We start from the raw sequence: 25,979 nt of genomic DNA on the forward strand, positions 1-25,979 counted from the left end.
TATATACATATATATATGAATTTTGTATCAGTTATAGTCTTTCCGAAATCAGTTGAACATGTACAGAAACGCTTAGCAATAAAATTTAATGAGTTTCATAGGCGTTCCTAAAAAAGTTTTTTGCTAAAGGGAAAAAATAATAATAATTTGTATATAATGTGTAGAAAATTGCTATTATTATGTTCATTTGGCTAACAACATATTTTTTCTTTATCTAAACTATAAATTGTCCGCCGAATGTCATCGATATTTTTAAATGTTTATTTTCTCTTCCTCTTTACGCAATGATCTTGTTTAATAACACGAAAAATTGTGGACACTAAAACTTTAGTTAATATGTGAATTCTATTTATAATTTCATTATCTGATTTTTAATTTTTCTGATATTGAACATGTAAATCTTTATTTTTAAATTCTAAATCTGTTTCATCAACAACCGGTTCTACTGATTGAATATTATCTGGCGGTATTTCGTTTTGTTCCGTTTCAAAAGGTCTCCGAAATGGCATTTTGTAATAATATTAGTAAACAAAATATCCCTCTTATTTCTCCCTTTGGCAGGTGTAATATGAATGATTAATAGAAGATGCCTATAATAAATTAAAATTACCTGAATCACACCAAATTCTGCATTGCTGCACTGCACTGCTAGGCAGTTTGTCAACAACTGAAATTTATTACCCAGTCGCCTAGTGCGGCTGTGTTTGGCGTATACATTTCTACCACCTCCATGTTTAGTGCTACCAGACCTGTATATGGGTATGGGTAAATAAATATGGGAACAAGTTTTTTCAAATATTTCAATGCCGAGTTGCTGCGTAGCGACCGAACCAGGTACATAATGCCTACGTCTTTGGTCTTCAATTGACATCGGAAAGACTATACATATGATAGATAGATAAATAGATATTTATTTGACCACTGTTTACATATATTCGTACAAATGTGGTATGTTAATTTTCAGTTTAAGTTTGAACTGTAAAACAGTTGATATTATAAAAGAAAGTACAATGTATAAATCCTATACACAACGTTAAAACAATTTTAACAAAAATCACACAGAACATAAAATTATACAACATGTCTAATTATATAGTCATTTCACTTACAAAAATTTCTTCTTTTAAAAATGACACACTAATTACAAATCGTTGCAAAAAATAACATCAATCTGCAAGTCAAAGTTATTGACGACATGTAAATGAAAATACACTTTCCATAAATAAATACCTCCAGTTTTAAATCTCTAAATTTGTTCATGTTTCAGTTCAAAATTTACAAATCAGTTGTAAAAACGACTTCTGAGTCGTTTATAAGTTAGTAATAATTCTCTTCATATTTCCTTTTCCGGTAGATAAAATTTTTATTTTATTTATGAAAGTAATAATCAGTAATTGTCAAGCACTTAAAGTTGATATTGTTTAATAAGATTTTAGATTTTACGTCTCTATTTAGTTTATAGATTTGTAAATGTTTATCAACACTATGAATAAAAATGGACAATAATAATTAAACAACTCCAAACTAAAAATGTTAGTGACCATATTAACAATACATTTAACATATATTTAAATTACTTGATTTGATAAATCCAAAATAATTGATATGTCAGTTCCCGATTATTAAGGGTTCCCGATAAATAAGGGAATTTAGGTTGTCAACTGCAGCGTGAAAATTTCTCCCTGGGGCAACGAATTCGATGAATTCATAAAAGTGATTTAAATTATTTACGTCAGTGTGTTTATTCACATACTTTTAACTAATGCAATCAATGCGACAGCTTCTTATTTTTAATGCTATTATACTTCTATTACTATATACGCTTTTTGAATTATTACGGTTGATATGTGCCCTAAAAAGTGTTGATGCTTTCCCCAATAAAAGGGAACGCATAACTCATAATTTTCGCTGCAAATCTTCCCTTTAAATCTACGCAATGAAATACAGCTTCGTCATCGAAATGCGTAAGCCGGGGATTGAGGGAGGAATAATATTTTTGGCAGTAAAGTTAAATTAGCATAAAAACGAATATATATCACATTCAAACATCTATAGTCTCTCCACACAGAATTCAAAGTCAAACGTGTTTTACTTGCAAACAGTATTTCCTCCGCTATATTAATATTTTTCTATGATCGCTGTACATAAGAGCATATATACGACAGCTGGAAGAGGGTAAGGAAATAACGGTCTTGATTCCCTGACTGATCCAAGATTTCGATTTTACTTAACATTTTCTTCAGGGCTATCAATAATAAAATAGTTGAGTATATAATTTAAAAAACATTAAAACAATATTTAAAACACATTTTAATATTTTAAAAGCAAACACATACCTATTAAAATGTATTAATTAAAATTGTTGATGCAGAAATAGGCAATACACAGAACATAGAATATGTTACAATACGTTATATAATATGTTTGTCAGAAAAAATGACACTGATTTTAAATAATGATAACCATTTTTTTATTGTATTCTTCAATGAAAGATAAACTTGATATATCGTATCTGTTTCGTGTACTTTATGAAATCCAGTTGTTCAGAGATATACAGGGTGTGGCGTGTATAATCTATAAAAATTAAACTACAGCCTCCTAATGATATTTGTAATAGAAAAGTCTTATACGAAAAAGTTCTATTTTTGCGTTTTTTTCGTAAATTTAAGTTCAATTATGGATCAAAATATTTTCTCTGAAACGGTCCTGTCCGTATGCTGGACGATGAGTTACGTGCTGTAAACCAGCCGCGTAAACAAATCGTCATTGAAAGATAGAAAGATACTTCTCTATTTCTCGGAAATTTTTTAATGCACAAGTATAAACTAAGAAAAATAGATATTAAAAAAAAACTGATATTTCCTTATTATAATACGAGTAATTAATAGTAATTATTATTTTAAATGCATTGTTGTTACTGTAAGAGTCCACAAACAAAACCGCGAATATTTTCCCATATTCCAGGTATTCCCCTAATTGTGTCAGCAGCTTCAAGTATACGGTTTCGCAATTCTTCAACCGAAGCAATTGGAGTATTGTAAACCAATGAGTTCAGGTGACTCCAAAGATTAATGTCCATTGGAGTTAGATCGGGTGACCGAGGTGGCCACGGCACAGGACCAAAGTGTCCAATCCATCGCTGAGGAAACATTTCATTCAAAAGTGTCGTTACTTCTCGAGTACTGTGTGGAGGAGCCCCATCTTGAAGATAAAACATGCGTGCCCAAACTTGTAATGCCACATCGTCCAATAATAATTGAGGCAAACGGTTCTCCAAAAAATCAGCATAAGTTGGTCCATTTAGTCGTTCTTCAAAAAAATAGGAATCCATAAGTACATCGCCTATTATGCAAGCCCAAACATTTACCGAGAACTGATGGTGAAAACGAGTTTCCATAATCGCGTGAGAATTTTCATCGGCCCATAGGTGCATATTATGGAAATTCATTTCATCACGGGTAAATGTCGTCTCATCTGTTACACAAACGTAAGCAGGAAAGTCTACTTGACTGGCACATTGACGTAAAAACTATCTACAAAAACGCATTCGTTGATCATAATCCGAGGGTAAAATCTGTTGAACTGGTTGCAGATATAGGGGTTGTTACGATCTCAGGGAGGCAGAACACAATACTTATCTCAGTTTTATTAATATATTCCTGGTTACCTACATTACACTTAAAATACAACTTTATCAATACAGTGGGTAATTTTTCTTAACATATAAATTTCAGTTTATCGTGCATACATCGTACAACCTCCATCGAAGTCCCACTGCACACTGCCCCGCACTTCAGTGGACTCTCCCCTCTACCGCACTTAGTCCCCACTTCATGATTAACACTCATGCGCGTCACAGGGTGCAACAGCTGGTGCCTTAAGATGCGATGTACGGTACGAGATGAGGTTCCTAATTGTTGTGCGCGTCGTTGAGTACTAATTGTGGGGTCTTCGTCAAGATTTTCCAACACAGTATCTTTAACATTAAGGTTCACTAGCTGACCACGTCTTTCTCCTCGAGGAATAACTCTTCCCGTATCTCGCAGCCGCTGAATGCACTGTAGAATATTTGCATATGAGGGGTGACGTTGTGGCCATCGTTCCCGGTACAACCTAGTCGCCGCGAGCGCATTTTCTCCGGCTGCACCGTACACTAACACCATATCGACACGTTCGGAAATAGTAAATGCATTGTTTTCTCGGTTCATTGTGAAACTAGTTTGTGCACAAACTAAAAAATTAAGCAAAGTAAGAAATAAGAATCGCGTTTTTACTATCACCATCGTGAAATTACAAAATAAAAACTTTTGTCTGGAATCTTCCACTTCTTAACACTGATGGGTCGATGGACGATGCTTAATATTTAATAATTAAGTGAATAATGAATTCAATACAATTTTTTTGACAATGTAACCTAACCTTCGTTTAGTATTATTAGTATTAGATTATACCGACTTAAATTATAAGGTTGCATCTCGGGTCGCATAAAAACATTTCCAACGTTTCTAATAAATAACACAGGGTCGGTCTTCATTTTCGTTGAATAAATGAACTTTAATTTACAAAAAAACACGCGAAGATAGAACTTTTTCGTATAAAAGTTTTCTATTAGAAATATCATCAGGAAGCTGTAGTTTAATTTTTATAGATTATACACACCACACTCTGTATACAGGGCAAACAAAACAAAATATAAAATACAGAATTAGAGATGTATGGATAAAGTTACCCAATAATTCCAGAACAAAATGTCAAACACGCGAAATTTAAGTACAAAAGCACTATTAATAAATCTATTAAATGCTAATCATTTGACAACACCTCGTACGTTATCATTTTATGGGTGTTAACATTTTTAACAAATTGGCAGCTCCAGACCTAGGTACATATCCTAATAATTATTTTGAATATTAAAGTTTTCTCAGAAAAAAAATTAAATGAAAAGTAATAATATTTTTTTAATTTTATTTGGTTCATTGCACGATAAATTATCTTAATTATATGACAGTGGTTATCTCACTAGGTAAGGTTGCTACTTTTTCCTCTTTTAAATATATTTTGTATACCTTTTTTATATTGGTGCAGTCCTCAACAATTTAATTAATAATTTTGAAATATTCTTTTCAACTATTATTTTAATATTTTCTAAATTATGTTCTACATATACATTTTTATATTTTTATTATTACGTATAGCCCTTAAGAAGGTTCTAAATAAAATTGAAACGTTGACTTATTGTCAGTCAGAAAATCAGGAACCTTATTTCCTTGGCCTATTCCGACTACACATATTATTATTAAATGAATTATTGTTTACATGTTCGTTAAGTACCTTAACTCGCTAATTTTTAATTTCCTTGCATCAACCTCTCGCAGGCATATTTTCGTAATTTTTTTAGGTGATTCGTATTTTTAATTTTCAATGTGGATTGAGGAAATCGTATCATCAATGTCATTTTCCAGAAAAAAGTGCAGCCTTGGAAGCTGTACTCAATGGTGTCCGGCCTGCTGCTGGTGGACGTCGTCATAATGTTGGCGTGGCAGCTGCTCGACCCGCTACAGCGACGCATCGAGCTGTTCCCCCTGGAAGCGCCGGTCTCCTCCCTGGACGACGCCCAGATAAGGCCGGAACTGGAGCACTGCGAAAGCCATAACAATAACGTTTGGTTGTCCGTGATTTACGCTTATAAGGGATTAGTTCTGGTGAGTCAATAAAGGGGATCTCTTGGTCTCGGCATTTATCGATGGCCGTTAGACTTCTTACCATTCTTTAATTTGAGTAGACTTCGTCTATTCGTTTCGTCTATTAGTACGGGGTATGCTCGGTTGTCGGTTAGTACTCGGCATTGAATTAAATGAATGAATATGAATTTCAAAGACACACGGCAGATGCGCTATTCCATGGCCTACACCGATATCACCTGACTTGCATCACAAAACATTGAAAGACAAACAAATATCGAAAGGTACAGACTTACAGGAAAAAGATATAAAGATTGGTAAACGCGTATAAAAACATAGACGAAAATAAATAACTCGATATGCAGACAGACCAAGGACATTTAAATAAAGGATGCATGTCACAGTCTATCTCATATGTTGGGTGAAGCTAGACAAGGGAAAAGCAGAGGGCTTTATTTTCATCCAACTGATGCGCGCGATTACATCTCCAATGTCGTACATTTTGGATGGGTCAAAATAAAATATTTTATAGTCCTAAATCAATATATTTCAACAGCTACTTAATATTTTTATAATAAATATATATAATATTTTTATAACTTCTTGGAATCCCAATAACTAACCATTTCTTTCTTGTTGCACCATCCCCAAGCATCCTAAAAACGTTCACATTTCACTTTTAGAATACTGAGGCAAATTTTCAGTGAGACATAAAAATATATTCCCAAAGGAGAACATCAAATGGTCGAATGAATGCAACATTCAGTCGATTGCATCTTCGGTATTTTTATGTGTAAGTGAACCACCACCATATTTTTGCTGTTGTATTTATTCAGTTTTTATGCTCGTGCATTTAGTAAAATTGTAAATATATTTTTGAAAAGGTTTTTGTCGTAGAGGAAAATGAAAATGATGAATGATTAAAATGTGTAATGTTGGGTATAAGGGATAACGTTGAAATACCTAGAAATATATTAAATATAAATAATGTCTGTAACTTATTTGTGGTGCAGCATTTTCCTTTGATTTTAATGGCCAAACGTGGTTCATATTATTGTTTTCTTACTATTTCAGCAAAATTTAAAAAAAAATCCATGTCAGTTTTATAAAATTTTACCGTTATTCAAAGAAAAGTTACCCACACGCACGACAATGGCCACAGTTGCATATACATTCCAAAGTCACCTTCAACACGCTTACCTGTGGAAGGATAGCTGATGTGGATGTTTATAATCCAATTTCTTACAAATTCTGCACTGTCTAACCATATTCACATCTTAAAAGTTTATCCAAAATACATGTATAAACACTAATCACGTTTCACTTACTAAAATCACAACTATTTTCTAACAAGAGACGCCATATTCTGTCAACCACGGCAGAACGAACGAGGAACACGCTACAAATTATTGCGTAGTTGCCAAGTCTTCAAACATGGCAAATATGAAAAATGAAAAATAGTTTAATATGTACAGAATTTAACAATATTGCATGCATAACTTAATAATACTATCCTGTAATAATAATTTTCACAATTGTGATGAAAATTGCGATAAAAATATTAAGTACATTTCCAGTATAATTATACAGCTGACAACAATCATACAATTTGACTGTGAATAGACCAGGCTTCATCTAGAAATGTAAGTAAATAAGTCCCCTTTATTTAAATGTCCTTGAGACAGACACAGTTTCTACCAATAAGTACAAAGCAATGCTTTGTAGGTACTTAAATCTCATCTACATATTCACGCAGATTGGCACTTCCAGACGCAGGCAGACAGACAAAGACAAACAGTAAACATACAGACGTGCACAGGTACACATAATGCAGGCTGTTTATCAAAGAATGTGGTCGAAAACAAAGAAGCAAAGTCCTAAAGGTGGTGAAATATTATATCTTACGGCTAAAGAGAACGATGAAGTTTTAAACTGAAACTGTTAGTGCTAATTACGTGAGTCGTTAAACAGTAATGAGCAAAATTTCTTGCCTTCATTAGAATTCTCGCCATCGCATCGTAAAGAGGGGTACCGGGAAATTTACATGCCGATACTAAAAAAGACTCGGTAATATGAGACAAGGATTTATCATTGAGATAATAGTTATACCAGTTAAAGAAACGCTTTCTACTACGTGTGTAACATCTCATTTCGCCCCGATGCGTAATGTAAATATTTTACGCCTTAGTAAAAAAAATAAATTGTTCTTTTAATATGTCACGGTGGCAGAATGGCACTGACAACTGTGGTATTAGATGTCACCTCGACATCGTGGCTTTCCACTTGTCATACTAACAATTATTTAGTAACAAAGACAGTAAAATCGTTGAAGAACGTTATTAGACCAGGGGGGATCTGTTTTGAGGTGGATGTGAAAGGGGGCAAGCAATTTTTTTCTGGATTACCTTCAGCACAACTCACATAATAAAAGTGTAGATCCCTAGATCTGGGCGAGATCCGGAACATTTTTAAAATTGCAAAAATGTTTAAAAAATTTTTAAATATAACTATTTTATCTGAGTTTTTTACTTATATCTTGGAACCTACACATTTTGGAAGAACATTGAAGAGGAAAAATAGTTTTAGAATTGAATTTGCACAAAATATTTAAATTTATTATCGATGTTGCAAAATAGCGATAATTGATGAAAAAAATGCAAAATAATCAAGTTTTTTGGATAATTTTTTTTAAATATTTTAATTGCTACGAAGGCATTCTAATTTTGGTAAATAAAATATAGAGTATAATAAAACAACACAACAAATTTCATTAAAATAGATTCGATAGTTTTCCCAATATAACTTTTTGAAAAAAAAAAATTAAAAATTTTTTTCGAATTTGCACGAAATGTTGCACAGCCTCAAATAAAGTATCTAGATACTTCAAAATTTTTTGACATAGAAAAGACCGCTCAACCTTTCAAATGGATTTTGAAAAACTATAAAATTGTTGATTAGGACAGCCACAGTAAATTTTTAACGTTTTTTTATTTTTAAACAATTAGATTACATTTATCAATTTGCAATTTAGTTTTTTTTTTTAAAAATTATAATTTTAAAGTACTATTTTTATCTGTATTTAACAAAAAAAAAATAATTTCCAAAAAATTTTTTTCTTTTTTTAATTTGTTTAAACAAAAATTATTTAAATAATTGTAATAATTATAACATTCACAATCAGAGTGTTTAAATATATACGTAAACAAATTTTTTCATTGAAAAAATGCAATAGCATAGGGTAAGAATATACAGTATATTTAATACATAAGTAATAAACTTTGTTCATAACAAAATATGTGCAAATTAGACAGTTGACATTACGATATTCGAATTCCTTGGTTCGCAGGACATCGGATAAAAAAAAAAGATCGAAATTGGTCCATTAGAAGCCGAGATAATGCAATTTTTTTCGTACCTTCGCATTTTGAACCTCCGAATTCAGTCTCGGAGCTAAAGCCCCCTCCCCCACTTTTCGTGTTTTGAGTCACTTTTCGCGCGTGCAAGCGACAGCTTTTCCGCCGATTTATCCATGTTGCCGTTAACTTATGGATATGAAAATTTTTTCCAGCTGGGAAAAACGAAGTTACTGGATCAAAGATTATTGCTAAATTGTTTATGAATTAACGGTAAATGCCGATAAACTTTGACCGCTTATATCTCGACAACCAATAAACGGAATGAATTTTTTTCTAAGAAGCGTCTTTCCGAGCACTTTAAAGTTATAATTTTTGAAACAACTAAATTGCAAATTGATAATTGTTCAAAAATTAAAAAAGAGTACTGTGGCCGTCCTAATCAACCGATTTTTTAAAACCATTTGAAAGATTGAGTGGTCTTTTCCATGTGAAAAAATTTTCAAGTATTTACATGCTTTATTTGAGGCTGTGCAACATTTTGAAAATTCGAAAATGTTAATTCAAAATTTTTTCAAAAAATTATTTTGCCGATTTTTATGAAATTTGGTGTGTTGTTTTATTATACTCTAAAGTTTTTTTTATCAAAATTAGAATGCCCTCGGAGCAATTAAAATATTTTTAAAAAATTATCCAAAAAGCTTTTTTTCATCAATTATTACTATTTCGCAACGTCGGTAATCAATTTAGACATTTTTAAATTACAGTATATTGTGCACAATTCAATTCTAAAACTTTTTTCCTCTTCAATATTCTTCCAAAATATATAGGTTCCAAGATATAAATAAAAAAACTCAGATAAAATAGATAGTTTTTAAATTTTTTAAACATTTTTCCAATTTTCAAAATGTTCCGGACCTCGCCCAGATCTAGGGATCTATACCTTTATTATCTGAGTTGTACTGAAGGTATTCCAGCAAAAATAATTTGCCCCTGTTACATCCAAGAAGTAGGATATTTCGATAGATCCGCCCTGATCTATACGGCCTTAATCCAGATGCTTACTTCATCTGCTGAATTTAAAATTTCATGAAATACCATTGGATTTGTTTGGGAAAATAATCGATTACGTTCTATCTTACTTTACGTTATACTGGCGTATAAACGAAAAATTTTATATAGACACTAATGCGTAAAATAGCACAATTACGCACTATCTATTTATAACAGTTGTAAAACTAATATGTGAAGGACTCTCAAATCTCATATGGATTTAAAAGTTCATAAAATACCATTGAATCCATATGAGAAAAAAATCAGGAACATTCTGTCTTATTTTAAATTAGTAGCGTATAGAGCGAAGTATTTTACATACGCACAAATGTATAAAATGACATATTTTACATACGCCCTAATCTGTAAAAAATATTTTACACACGCATAAAGGTAGGAAATAAATATTAATACATACTCTTTAATGCGTAATACTCACTAGTTCTTAAAACCACGGAACTAACATATGAAGGTTTCCGAACCTCATGGATCTTACTCAGAATAGTTATGAAAACCCTGGAAAAGTCAGCATTTCCAAGACATGTGCTGGGTACCCTGTCACTTTGATGTTTTCAGATTTTTGGTTTATTTCTCGCCTACGAAACGAGGTCGTTGAAGGTAAAACAAATAAACGACTCCAGGTACGTGGGTATGAGCATCTACAACGTCGTCATCCTGTGCCTGATAACTGCTCCGGTTACCATGGTCATCGCCAGTCAGCAGGATGCCAGCTTCGCGTTCGTGGCCCTAGCGATAGTTTTTTGTTGCTTTCTTAGTATGGCTCTCATCTTTGTGCCTAAGGTAAGCTACTAACAATCCGTGATAACTTGTGATTGTTTGTGCGGATGAACGATTTATACTGATGGTTAAAACAAATCTGCATTTAAAAATACAAATTTTTTCTCCTGCGAACATGTGTACTAAGAAATACCTCTTGCAAGCTACAACTTTTTAAAATTTAAAGTAGCGGATTTTCTTGGATTTTCTTGATTACTCATTAATGATTCGTAAAAATTTAACTGTAAGTTTGCTCTAAATTAAAAAAAGATAGCTAGGGATTTTAACTACTTCTAACCTGAAAAGGATAACAAAACAAGACAAACGGAAATACAACTAAAAAAATACATAAAAATACTTATTTTTGTATTTTGATTTTTTCTTTTTTAAGAAAATATGGTTTGAATAATTTCGCTTTTACTTGTTTCTTAAAACCACCTGGAGTACCTATTTTTGATAGTATCAAAACCATCAAACCATTCTTTACCGACGTTCCTCAACTGTTTGTATTTGTCCTGAGTAAAGAATTAAGTTTCAACGATACCAAAAATAAAAATCAGGTGGATTACACTCAGGAGATTCTTGTCCAAACCAGCTGCAGGAATATCATCTATTCATTATTGATATTCCCTAACATTATAACGGAAATTTGAGACACCATCACCATTTCTGGACTTAAGGCATATCTTCTAGTAGAACGCCGAATTAAATTTTTAGAAAATTTAGGTAATTTTCTTCGTTTAATATCGGCATGCATTTACACTGAACTGCTGGTGATGCCAGGAACCTCCTGTAAATCGCTTCCGATTGTTTATATTTTTTTGGTTAAGCATTGAGTAGGTATACTTAAAAACGTAAACTCACAAATTTGATATATTGTTGATGAGTAATCATAGACCAGGCGGTATCTGTTTTAAAAGGGGTATACTTGGGTAAAACGCATATGATCGGAGATTTTTGCTTTAACGGCTTCTAAACAACATCAGAAAAGATAATTTTTCTATGCAAATAAAAAAAAACGTGGGCTTAATTTTTAATCCAAAAAAGTATAAAAAAATAGCAAAAAATTCATTTTTTTCTTGGATTTCTCGGCGACAACTTAGCAACTATTCATTTTAGACAAAAATGGAAGAGGAAAAAAGTTTTGTAAATAAATTTTGATCAAGAGTTAGTCGTAATTCGAAAAAATAATTATTGTTATTGCAAAAATTGGAAAAATCATTTAAAAAATTGCAAAAAATTCTAGTTTATTTGTCAATTTTTTTCAGACACTTGAATAATACCTAGGATCTTCATATTTTTCTTAATTAAACTTCTTAGTGTACAGAATCGTCACACCAAAATTCATCTAATTCGGTTTGATAGTTTTTACATAATAATTGTTTAAATTTTTTATATTTTTTAAATTAAAAAATTTTCAAAATCAAATTTCTAAAAATCTAAAACCTTCACCACAGAAAGAAGAGCTGTCAAGCTTTAAAATGATTTTTGAAAAATTCAAATCGGACGATTAGGTGAACCGTGGTGACTGTTTAAACATTGTCCCAATTTTCACACTTATAAACAATTGCAATATTTTAATGTTTTTTAATTTTTTTTTTATTTTAAAATATGGTTTGAAAGTACTCGGAAAGACGAGTATTTAAAAAAAACCTGATGATCCGCCCATTATTTTCGGAGTTATAGCCCGTTAAAGTTAACCCTTATTTATACTAAAACTATAAGGGTATAAGGGCTGTTTTTTGAACTAATAGGATTGCCATTCCGAGTACTTTCCAGATAATGATTTTCAAAATTTGCAATCACGGGTGTCCCATTTAAAATGTGGTATCAGTGGTGGGGGGAGTAAACACACTCCGATCTGAATTCTCGAGTTCAAAACTGGGACGCTCGGAAAAATTTCACTTATCTCAGCTTCTAATGGACCAATTAGATTTTTAGAAATTTGATTTTGAAAATTTTTTAATTTAAAAAATATAAAAAATTTAAACAATTATTATGTAAAAACTATCAAACCGAATTGGATGAATTTTGGTGTGATGATTCTATACACTAAGAAGTTTAATTGGGAAAAGTATGAAGATCCTAGGTATTATTCAAGTGTCTGAAAAAAATTGACAAATAAACTAGCATTTTTTGCAATTTTTTAAATGATTTTTCCGATTTTTGCAATAACAATAATTATTTTTTCGAATTGCAACTAACTCTATCTTGATCAAAATTTAATTACAAAACTTTTTTTCCTATTCCATTTTTGTCTAAAATGAATAGTTGCTAAGTTGTCGCCGAGAAATCCAAGAAAAAAATGATTTTTTTTGCTATTTTTTTTATACTTTATTGCATTAAAAATTAAGCCCACGTTTTTTTTTATTTGCATAGAAAAATTATCATTTCTGATGTTATTTAGAAGCCGTTAAAGCAAAAATCTCCGATCATATGCGTTTTACCCAACCCGATACAAATACTGCCTGGACTATCAAGAAAATTATCTTTTTTGATGACTTTCAAAAGGCTTTATCTTGGTAGGACTGTTATTTGTGACACTTTTTCATAGGAGAAAAAAGTCACATTTTTATGTTAATAACGAACCATTTCATTAATTGCCCGTCAGTCCTCGAACACTTATATTTTTTTCGTATTTGTCAAATATTTTAACCATATTTCGTAATTTTTTTTATCTTCGAGCCGTTTGTGCAGAATACACCTTCACAAAAACACAATCGTTTCTGTGAGTCCCATAAACAGTTTCATCCCATGATTTGTCAATAAAGTGAGATGCACTGTGTGACACAAGGCTGAACAACCACTACTTGTGATTTTATTTCAATTAATAAATGGTGAAAATTTCAAACCAATACGGCAATCAGGAAATGAATTAACGTCAATAACGTTTCTATGTGCTTGAGTGGAGCAATGTCTTATTGGGATACCTCATGTCAAGTTACCTGACTTTTAGAGTTGCAGCGAAAATTAGAATGGAATAATTAAATCTGACAGTCTTCTACCAATAGCATCGTACACATGTTCGATAGAGGAAATACCTCAATATATTGGTAGATGAAAACTACCACTAATTTGTAAGAAAAAAACTGGATTTAAAGGCGTTTGAACATAGAATAGGACAAGATATTGCAGAATTTCTTATATACAACGTTGAACTGTCGTGTATTTGTATTGAGGGATTACAATTAAAGGATAAGTAGGTAGGAGATCTCCTCTTTGAATTTGAGGGAGCAAGACACTCCAACGTTGCATTTAAGAAAGTTCAAGTCGTATTCTAGCTAAAAACTGCTCCAAATGTAGTTTTTCAGCAAGGTAATGCCTCGCCAGAGAAACAACTACTTTCAGCTGTAGTAAGTTCATTGCCATGACCATTAAGGTCTCCAGATCGTTCCTCCATTCAACGTGTTGTATGTATAAGGCATCATAACAAGATATTCACCATCTTATTACAAGCACTATTTCAGATTGAAATTTTTAACCAACCAAAAATTCAAATAACGTCTCTGTGCGATTAAATCCAACGTATTGTAGTCATACAAACAAAGTAGCGTTGACTATTGGCTACTGTTGACACTAACAATTCAGAAGCATTATAAAACATAACAAATGTAATGAAGTTCTTAGTAAAAATGTCGTTGTACCGTAACTTTAATATTATTTTGAGGATTTTAATGGAATACGTTAAAGAAAAAAGCAATTACACTAATTTGACTTTATATTTTAAGTCTTTTATCTTTATATTACATTTTTTATAGAGCTTTAAGGAAACGACGTTATTACTTATTGAAATGTACGCGTATTTTCAGTCCTCCTTTTTAAATCCTTAAATTAAATTTTAAGGATCTAAAATTAGACCAGAAAAGGTGCTGGCAAAGTCGACTTTATTTATCAATTCCAAATTCAATTGAAAGTTCCATTTCTCGACCTATAAGAAGTGAGTGTATACTTCCATACAAATAAGTAAATAAAGGAAAGTCCCCGAATATTTTATTACATCGATTGAGCTCTTAAAACGTTTTTGCGGTTCCTCCCGAAATATCCTTCGAGCAGCCTCGATCAAGAAATTGAACCACATCAAACATAATTAAACTTTATTACTTTCGTGGCTGGTTAAGAAATATAAATTTCGGCAAATATTAGTCGATCGATTAAGCTCATGGTAGCAGACGTACTGAAGATCAAATATTGTTCAATTCCACTGCTTCATATGAAAGAGAATATACATGTAACGTTTCAGGGTAAAAGAAAAATGAGGAGTGTGTCATGTTCAAATATCCTGCGCTCAGATATAATCCTATATATCACAATGACTAATTGAGGCATCTCATTTTCTTTTTTATATTACTCTGCCTCTTTCTGGTCAATTATGTGTTACCGCGGTGAGAGCCTTTTCGTGTATTGTTAGAGGGACGTTACTTTAGGTGTTAGTTACTAAAAAAAACAAGAAAACTGGACTTGCAGCGTTTTAAGACTTGATATTGACTAATTGATTGGAAATCTGTCTCTTCGGAATTGAAAATGTCCACCACCGGAACTGACCAAATTTCTCTTGGGTTGGGTTAATTTTATTCTTGTCGATACAAAATATGAGCGTCAATATTATTTTTCAAACTTGTTCAGCAGTTTGCATATTATGATGTAGCTATGCTCCCGTCTCATTATTTAAAGCCAAATAGCTATCCAGCTAGCTAGCTAAATTTTGAATTTTGTAAAGCAATTATCATTATCTCACTTAAAAACTGTGTTTAATAAATTCTTTCATCAGCAATATCAATTATTGTTTTTCTGTCTCTAACTAATTAATTGGTTGTATATATTTCTGTAATATAACTACAGGTGTGCCTTTGTTAATCTGTAACTGTATTTTAGGTATGTACTTTGGTTTTTTTGTTGAATGAATTCATTCCAAGCTTAATTATTGGTCTTCTTTAATATAATAACGCGAAGTCTAATAAGTTGTTCTGTTGAGTGAACATTACCATCGTCTTGCATGAAGTTCTAACGTACCAATTTTCCAAAATTATTGGTATTTCCATTTCAATTTTTTATTACTCAAAATAAGTTTTGACTGAATCATTATCGTCATCAGTGTTTGCAAATTTGACCTGCACTTTGTTCTTGTGGATACAAAATATAAAATGTGATTATCATTTTTCAAAATTATTAGTTCAATTGCTTGGCAATTTGCATATTATGACGTAATTGTGATTCCTTCTCCTTATTAAGTTAAATGTCTTGTTTTTCATTATACGGGGTGTTAAAAAAAGAGTGTAAAATATTTCAGGAGGTAATAGTATGAACCAAAATAAGTAGAAAAGTCTTAATAAACATGGGTCCGCAAAGTAACGGTTGCGGAGATATGGACCACTATTCGTTTTTCAAACATTTTATATTATTAGGAATAAACTGACAAAGGAAACTTTTAACAAACAAAAAACAAAGTTACAGAAGATATTAAAAGTGCCCTCCGTCCATTTCCAAGCAGGCACGACAACTTCGTCTCAACGATATTCGAACTCTTTCGAAAACACCCTCCTTGGTTTGGATTTCTTGACACTTTTGATTAATCCGTAGCTGCTGCTCTTCAAGGCTATTTACAGGAGTACCATACCTACACTAATGTCTTCAAATATCCCCAAACAAAAAAATCTAGAGGGTTCAGATCAGGCGATCTTGGAGGCCATAAAACAGGTCCGGCCCTTCCTACCCATCTATGTGGAAAAGTTTGGTGTAAATGCTCTCTAACGGCCATGGAAAAATGAGCTGGAGCACCATCATGCTGGAACCACATTTGTTGCCTCTGATTCAAAGGAATGTCTTCCAAAAACTCATACAGTGTGTTCTGCAGAAAGTTGAGGTAAGCAGCGCCTGTTAATCGGTTTGGTAAAACAACAGGACCTAGAAACCTGTCACCTACAATACCCATCCAAATGTTTAATGAAAAACGTGCCTGATGTCCAGATTCTATTAGAGCATGAGGATTTTCGTCGGCCCAAATATGCGTATTGTGAAAATTAAACACTCCATTTCTTGTGAACCCGGCCTCATCAGTAAAAAGAATGTTTGCAAGAAAACGAGGGTCTTCAGCATCATGACGTAGAAACCAGCGGCAAAAAACCAAACGTGCTTGATGATCATTTATTGGATTTAAGGCCTGTACTCGTTGCACATGGTATGGATAAAGCAGTTGCTCGTGAAGGATTCTCCAAACAAGAGGACCACTAATTCCTACCTCGGCTGATATTCTCCGCACACTCGTACCTGGATTCTGCTCTACCAGTGCTAGAATTTCTTCTTCTGCTCTAGGAGTGGATACCGACCTTGGTCTTCCGGATAAATGGCACTGTTTGCTCAAGGAACCGGTATCACGCAATCTTTGGTGAATTCTTCCAAACATGCGTTGTGAAGGAATCTGGCGATTTGGATAAGCGTCAACATAAAGACGTCGCGCTTCGGTGGCGTTCCCATTAGCACGACCATACATGAAATGCATGTCTGTTAATTCTGCGTTAGAGTAACCAGCCATAGCGAAAGAAAACTTGTGCACTGAGAACAACTGTCAAATACGTACTGTTTATTTCACTAAACATCAACCACTATTATAAGAAAATACACGTTTTTGCAAAATAAAAAAAAGGGGCTAAAAACATAAAACATTCCATATCTCCGCAACCGTTACTTTGCGGACCCATGTTTATTGAGACTTTTCTGCTTATTTTGGTTCATACTATTACCTCCTTAAATATTTTACACTCTTTTTTTAACACCCTGTATAATTGATTGGAAACATAGTCATTCCGCTTCATATTTAATCTATTTGAAAAACGAGTCTTATTCAGTGCATCTTTAGATGTACATGGATGATTTTTATCTCTCTTAAAAGTTGTGGTTTCCTTTTCTTTACCTCTAGTTAATATATTCAACAAATTGTTTCTCTTCCTCTAAGAAAATCAGTTCAATAGATTTCCCAGAATATAACTCTAGATATTCCAACATTTTGCTTTGTACTTTGACTATTTTGGATTTGTTGTTGAATAACTCCATTTCAGTTTATTTTCTGAAATATAATGACGTTTCGTCAGTTATTTTGATGATTCACACAATCATCACCCTGTGTTTTATAAATATATTAACTTATAAGGATGTGGAGTAGTTTTCCAAAATTCTAGGCACTTCCTTGACAATCATTTTTTTATTGCACCAGATAAACTCAACAACTTGAATATGATGTGGTGGTGTATTTTGGATGATTTTATTTTGCTTAAAAACAGTAGTTTCCTTTTGTTTACCTCTAGTTAATAAGTTCAATAAGTTGTTCCATCAGCTGCATCAATTCTATCTCTATCTATAAGAGTACAATTGTAGGTATGCCAACACTTTACCGGTGTACTCGTATATCTCTACTTTCAGTTTTTTTTTTTTGTTGAATTTCAAGTTAACATTTTTGCATACTGAATTATAGTGATGCAATTAAATCTCATTAGTTGTTCTGTTAAGTGTGTTTTATAATATGCTGCTGTTTTATAAAAAGTGTGGCAATTTGAACCAATTTTTCCGTAACAAATATTTGTCTGTTGCATCATATGTATACTTTGAACAAGAGTTGAAACTCTCTTTAAATTAGAATTCCTTACATTTTTACGGAAGAGGATTCCAATATACAGGGTGATTCGTAACTTCGGAAAAATTTGGATATACAGGGGATTCTTACAAATACAATTTTGTAAAAAAAAATCAAAAAGGGCAGTTCGAAATAAATAATAAATAATAAAAAATAATTTTTTTCTCAGAAACTATAAGGATTTTATAAACATTTTTTTCTACGATATTGACTCCATTTTCCATGCCGCATCTATTCCCAAATTTTTTTGGATACTTTATGAATCACCCTGTGTTCTGCACCGTAATTGTGGCCTCGTCCCACAACATGATTAATCCTGATGAAAGTAACAAAATAAATGAATAAATAAATGAACATAATTGATTATCATCGTAGATTTTGACCCATGATCTCGATCAGTATTACGTGTAGTATCATCTGAAAGGATTACCATGGAAAAATAAAATTTCCTTGAACTAAGCCCTCAACCACACTCTGGAAAGGTATAATGCAGATTAAAATTGATACATCTTCAGTTGAAATATTAAAACAAACCTACATTTTAATTAGTAACTTTTAATTTAATTTGTGTTGGTTTGTATGTCTTATTGTTTGAACTTATGCCTGCAGGTTATTGAGGTAATTAAACACCCAAGAGATAAGGCTGAAAGTAAATACAACCCAGACATGGGAGTCTCGAAGGAGGACGAAGAAAAATATCAGAAACTGTTAACTGAAAATGAAGATTTACAACGACTTATAGCACAGGTAAAACAGAATGCATCAATTAATATGTCAGGTTGTTCTACCTTTATTAATATCTTTCAGCATTTCTTATCAGTTTTGGTTCTATTAGAGACTTCTTAATAAAGAAAGTGTATTTTCCAAATAAGGACATTTCAAACAGTAATAATTTTCATAGAACATGATTCAATCAAAATGCATCCTGCTTCAATAAACTGCACATATTCTTGCACTTGTTTTATAACGGAGTAAATGTTTTTGGCCATGCCTTAATCTGTGAAACATTCACTTGTTTAACTTCGTTATCTTCCTAAACCTTTATCTTACCAAAACATTTTACAATTATCTAATATGCCAATCTAGTTAAACACGAGTTTCAGTCTCCAGATTGAGCAGTGTGAGGAGAAATAATTTTTAGATGAACGCCTTCTGCAATAGCTTCGTATTGGTAGTTCTAGCGTCCTTCAAAGGTCTGCTTATAGGGCACTATCCATTAATTCATCCCTTCTCTGATAGTATTCCAAAGTAGCTCCAACTGCATTCCAAAAAAGCATGAAGAGGATCTTTCTATGGTGAAATTTATATTTCATTTCGCTTATTCTTGCTTGTGAACCTTCAGCAAAACTTTTAGAAATGATTCAACTCCTCGATTCTGATTGATCTCCTCTTTGGTGTTGCAGAAGGAAGAGAGGATCAGGCTCCTGAAGGAACGTCTGGCGGAGAAGGAAGCCGGCAAGGGCGGGCTCACCCCCTCCACCATAACGCAAGGTAAGGACACACTTATCGTGGCCGATTTCATAACGGACGCCGGCACCTCGGATTCGGCCTTCGGCGGAGGGATCTCCGTCTACACGCGCTCTTCCAGGTGCAGCCAGTCTGATATAGAGTTCAGTGAGAGTTATCTTTAATTCGCTCATATTTTCCTCCACGTTTGTAATTAACGATGCCTTTGGTTATGATGACTGATTATTTAATTTGTCTCTTCCAAAGCGCTTACTACTTCCTTCGAGAAACAAAACTTATTATTTTGAGATATGAAAGCACAAGGTATACCTACTTTATGAGAAATTATTTTTGTTAATAATTTTCTTTAAAAATGCAGTTTTTCGACGTATTTCTTATGTTACTATATAAAACACAGAGTCCAGTATAGAGTAGGCCAAACTAACACTAGAAATTCCTGTTTTTTTTCTAATGATCTTCCTAATCCTATATCGTGCCCAAAGAGGTACTTAGAGATTTACTTTTTGGTCCTAACTTTGAAACCACTTTGCATATTTTGATCAAGTTTTGGTGAAGTGATTATGATTTAATACTAAAACCGGTCTTTTACTATTACAAGGTATCCAGAACCGGACTGGTGTCATTAAATATTTTTAAAAAAATTGTCATTTGACAGATGTCATGAAAAAAAACTGAAACAATATGTGTTGGAGACAGTACGTTGCTGAATACCTTCTAATGCTAAACGAACTGTTTTAGCATCACTTATCTGTACCAGACTACTTCAAAATGTTGTCAAAATATACAAGGTGGTTTAAAAGTTAGAGCCTAAATATTAGGGAGAACATCAGGCAAAAAATATACTCGCGATAGATTGGTAGATAGTTACCGGACACCCTGTATATAATATTTTTTTATTAAAATTGCGTTTTCCCTCCTTAAAAAACATAGTGGCCATGATCTTTACTTTTATTTTTCGTTACATTTTTTTGAAGTTTCTAAAAAGTAGAGATATAACGAATATAATATTTTATAAAATCCAAGTGATATAATTAATTAATTTGAGCGTTTGTGTAAAACATTTTCAGTGTTTTGGTTACGTTTTGATGTTAAATAAATATGGGTTCAAATTATATAGCATAGAAAGCTGACAAAAAATTAATAATAAAGTTAATTGTTTAATTAGTGTAATAATTAAATTGAAATATTCGAGTTTCAATTTCATATTTCGATTTCGATTAAATAATTATTTGAAATAAACCTTTTTATATAAATAGAAAGTATAAAATAGGAAAAATTGTACATATTAAATAACTTTCAAGTATTTTCCTACCCCATATATAAATTTTTGTAAGTGTACATGTGATACCACAAACCAAATTATAGTATTATGTAGGTACATTTAGGTAAATTAAATAAGAAATAATTTTAAAACGTCGCACGCGTATGTAGGCTATAAAGGGGTCCACACAATTTCAGTTTTGTATGTAATGTTACTTATCTTAAAAAATGGAACGGAAATAATAGGTATAGGGAATTATAAACAAAAAACCAAGGAAATTAGAATGTTTTAAATAAATTTCAGTCGCAATTTACCGTAAAGATTTTAAAATACAATTCATGAATTTGTAGCGTTTTTGTTGAATTCAATCTTTATTGCCTTTTAATAAACAGATACGTGGATTAATCAAGGATATATTCTCATCTATTTGTCAATTTTCCTATTTTACACCTGAAGAAATCTGACAGATTTAAAGTGAAGAATTCACCAAGCTAATTTTGAAGCGCGATGTCGTCATTAAATGAGATCCTTTGAAAATTGTTCCATTGGGAATCTGATGGAGTCAGATCAGGAGAATGGGGCGGATGTGGACGTTAAAACTACTTTGGCATATGTCAAATACTTGACTTCCGTGAAAACAAAAAATACTACGAACTTATGTTTCATCCCTAAAATTATATAGAATAGCACTGCGTATTTATACTGCATCAACAAACTGAACGTGTCTGGGACCCTTTATTTTAAATTAACACCGTAGGAATATAATTTTTCTACGACAAATACTAAAATTGCATCTTTTAACGTCAAATTTAATACATTTTATAAATATAGTTACAGTAATTGTCGCAGGAAAATAAATAAACACCCACATTACCCTTTTCCTTAGTAGCCACTGTCTTATAGGATTTATTTCCTTGCACGAACCTTCCTAGTGACAACATAAGATAACACTTTCATCACTTGCATAACTGTTTGAGTCTATAATTGTAATAACAGGATTAGCGGCGATGTATGGCCATACACAACAAAGCAATTCCTCCAAATTGGAACACTTTGGTTCGTGTCTCCCTTAGCTAGTAAACCAATAATAATATAAAACTGACTTTATTGAAGCCGAAAATGCTTAAAAGTATTTTTCCAGTGGGGCAGTTTCCTTCAATAGCAAAGAATAAGTAAATGTCCTTTTCATAAAAACATATACTTTTTAAATATTTTTGCTGAAGGAACTGGTTTAAATCAGTAATTCTTTTCTTTCGAACAATTAGGTAAAATCATTAAATGTTTGCTGCCATATTGATGGTGTAGCATAATTGTTAGGTAGGATCAGCATCAGCATCAAGTTTGGTTTTCGAGGTATACTAACCTAAATGTGTGAAAATATTGTTTTGCTGTGTTTGAGGTTATGTTATATCACGAGGTGATTTTCCCACCAAACTCGTTACAGCTTCTGAAGTTACTACCCTTCCTCTTTATTTATAATCCATTTTCAGTCGTTCCAATATCTTCCTTATTTTCTAAGAAATCATCTGTTGGAATTAATTTCCTTCATCGATATTCGAAAATTCACGTGGAGACTGAAAAAGGGAGAACCAAATTACATACAACTAAGTTTCCACTGATTCTTCAGGTTTTGGGTGTCGCTGATTAGGAATCTGAAGTCAGATTACAAAATTCAAAATGGCGGATTCAATATGACGGATGGAATAAAAAAATGAATTTAGATATAAAAAAATATGTATCGCATTTAATGCAATGGTTTTGATACAACAATTCATCATTCAAGTTCTCAAATTATGATTATTACAACACTTATTCTTCCACCCTCAGGCTGAAGGAAACTATACATCGCACGTTTCTATAAATAATTCTGATTGGCGAGGTCGTTAAATTCAAATCCAATATGGTGGTTGAGGCGATTCTGTAACCCCATAGACTCGAATTTCGACGCGGAAAAATTCTAACACCGTAGATTATAGACCCTAAAGCCATTGAGCAATGTGGAAGTTCTAATACAGCAGAGTCCTGAACCCCATAATCCTAAAGTCAAATTTTCGAATTCCGAATGAGGCAAACTTCAATTTCAACAAATAATTTATTCTAGAGGGATACATAATTCAAAATACGTTTTGAAGAAGAGTAAAGCTTTCATATGCCGTAACCCATAACGAGTTTTGCGGAGAAAGATTACTTTTTCATGTAACATAACCTCAAATATAGCGAAAATATGTGTTTTTCGCACTTTTAAGTTAGAATAACTCGAAAACTTGATGTGGCGGAAAAATCCGAGGTCCAGCTTATATTTTATAATCTACTTTATGGTGCAGATAAGAAGTTGGAAAATGCCCCATTGTAATCTTTCTCACAATTTTCGGATGTACCATAGACAGAATATTCTGGAATTTATATTAAAAAAATGTATATAGTCAGTAATGACCCTTAAATGCCATTGGGACAGGCCCAATTCGGGCTGTTAAAGATGTGGGTGTATGGCCTCCTAATACAGGGTGTCCCACCACGAACTCCATCGATGGATATCTGGGTAACCGCTCGAAGGATTTTTTGAAATTGTGATGGTGTGATAAGGACCGTGAGGACGCTAAAATATTTTCAAGGTCATCGTACTTCCGGTTATACCGGAAGTCGATACTAATTTTCTTATTTTGAATTGAATTGTATATTATTGCATTTTTGGAAAGAGCGTTTATTTTTAAGTTGAAAACATATAGCACACTCCATACTTAGGATTGGCCGTTTCCGAGATATTTTGATTTTTAAGCAAAAATTGACAGTTACAGACTGTCAGCAAATTTTAGATTTCCCGGAAACATGGGTTTATTTTTTTAAGCAATTTGGACATTTTGTAGAGGAAGACCTAATTTATCGAAATTGACTTTTGAACTGAATATTTTCCAGTTTTTATACAGGATGGTCAAAAAAAAAGTTATTGAATATGAAGTTCAGTAAATGTGGAAAACTCGAAATTTTTAAATGGAAACCCCAAATTTTTTTAATAACTTTGTTAAAGTTTCCATATACCTAAACCCAGTGGTTATCATTTTATTTACGAATAAACATTTCCTTTTTCATAAAATGATGTTTTCATTTGTCTCGCACATTTTAGATTGTCCGTGACAGGTAAGTAACAATCAACATGACAACCGTCACAGGTTTTTAATTGTCAAATTTATTTAGTTCCTTGTGGGTCGCTGCTCTAATAGAATCCGGTGATATATGCTATTTTATTTGGGACACTATAAAATAGTGTGTATAGTAGGTACTCCAGTAAGAACAAAGGAAAATTGTATGCATATAGTAAGACAAGCATTTGAGCATCTATCATCGGATTCTATTAGAACAACGACCCACAAGGTGGGTCGAAGGTGTGAAAATTATTTAGAAGTTGAGAAGTTGAAGGAAGACATTTTGAACATTTATTAAAATAAATTTGACAATATAAACCTGTGACAGTTGTCATGTTGATTGTTACTTACCTGTCACGTCCAACCTAAAATATGCGAAACAAATGGAAACATCATTTTAAAAAAAGGGAAATGTTTATTCGTAAATAAAATGAAAACCACTGGGTTTAAGTATAAGGAAAAGTTACACTTAATTTTAGTGCAGAATGCGAATACATTAAAAAATTAGTGTTTTCCACATTTTCTGAACTTCATATTCGATAATTTTTTTTGACCACCTTGTATAAAAACTGGAAACTTTCATGTCAAATTCGATAAATTAGGTCTTCCTCTACAAAATGTCCAATTTGCACAAAAAAAAAATAAACCAGGAAAACTAAATTCTGTCAATTGTTAATCAATCTGTCAATTTTTATCTAAAAATCAAAATAGACGCTCTTTCCAAAAATGCAATAATATACAGGGGGTTCCATTTAAAATAAGAAAGTTAGTATCGACTTTCGGTATAACCGTAAGTACGATGACCTTGAAAATATTTTAGCTTGGTAGGCCCCACGGTGACATACGGTATCACATCACAATTTCAAAAAAATTCTTCGAGCGGTTTCCCAGATCGATGGAGTTCGTGGTGGGTCACCCTGTATTTTATAGCTGCAAGTATGTAACTACCCTTTCGACAATCTTGACATCATCCCTATTCTAAAAAAATCGATATAACGCACACTGTAACCCTTAACACCCAAGTCAATTAAAACATGCATGATTTTTAATACCAATACCTTTTTACACCCTTTTAAAAATGTTTGTAGTATTAATAGCTTTGTATAATATACCCCGTAAGGAAATTTTTGAATAATTAAATAAGAAAAAGCGTTTAGTAAAAATGCTTAAAATTAATAAATAAGTAGAGAATTACAATTATATATTTACAATTAAATTTTAAATTTGGCATTTAAATGACAAATGTTAAGTATTTAAAAAACACATACAAGTTGATAATTTCATTCAAGACACACTTTTTCATGTAACATTTTGAAACAAACATAAACACAAATATATAAAAGTTATTGTTAGTGTTAATGTAAAAGAAACAGTATATTTACACATAAAAAAGATAATATCCTGAAATCTATATCCAGTCTGGCTGTTTCTGTGACCACTTCCTACGCGTAGGATAGTCAAGAAAATACTTACCAAATTTTTAAAGTATTATGGAAAAACCAGGTATAACTATTTCACAGTTCGAGAAACGCACTGTTAAAATTTTCCATAATATTTCTAGAAACTGGTAGAGCGGCGGCACAAACCTTTTAGATTGTTAGCTAATGTTAGATATTTAGAGAT

General features: G+C 32.3%; 1 protein-coding gene across 1 annotated transcript in view; it reads left to right on the forward strand.

Annotated features, from left to right (window-relative positions):
• Nucleotides 1-20,119, forward strand: part of LOC108904434 (gamma-aminobutyric acid type B receptor subunit 1-like) — a gene marked incomplete at its 5' end in the record, with an annotated part of 42,853 nt that extends 22,734 nt beyond the window's left edge. The window contains 4 exons of the mRNA XM_023456120.1: nt 5,463-5,702; nt 10,664-10,888; nt 19,098-19,235; nt 19,892-20,119. Coding sequence (XP_023311888.1) covers nt 5,463-5,702; nt 10,664-10,888; nt 19,098-19,235; nt 19,892-20,119 — 831 coding nt within the window. The remainder of the gene's footprint in view (nt 1-5,462; nt 5,703-10,663; nt 10,889-19,097; nt 19,236-19,891) is intronic.
• Between the last annotated feature and the right edge of the window lie 5,860 nt (nt 20,120-25,979).

The sequence above is a fragment of the Anoplophora glabripennis genome, unplaced genomic scaffold (assembly GCF_000390285.2).
Source record: "Anoplophora glabripennis isolate ALB-LARVAE unplaced genomic scaffold, Agla_2.0 scaffold133, whole genome shotgun sequence".
In the NCBI taxonomy this organism is placed as follows: domain Eukaryota; kingdom Metazoa; phylum Arthropoda; class Insecta; order Coleoptera; family Cerambycidae; genus Anoplophora; species Anoplophora glabripennis.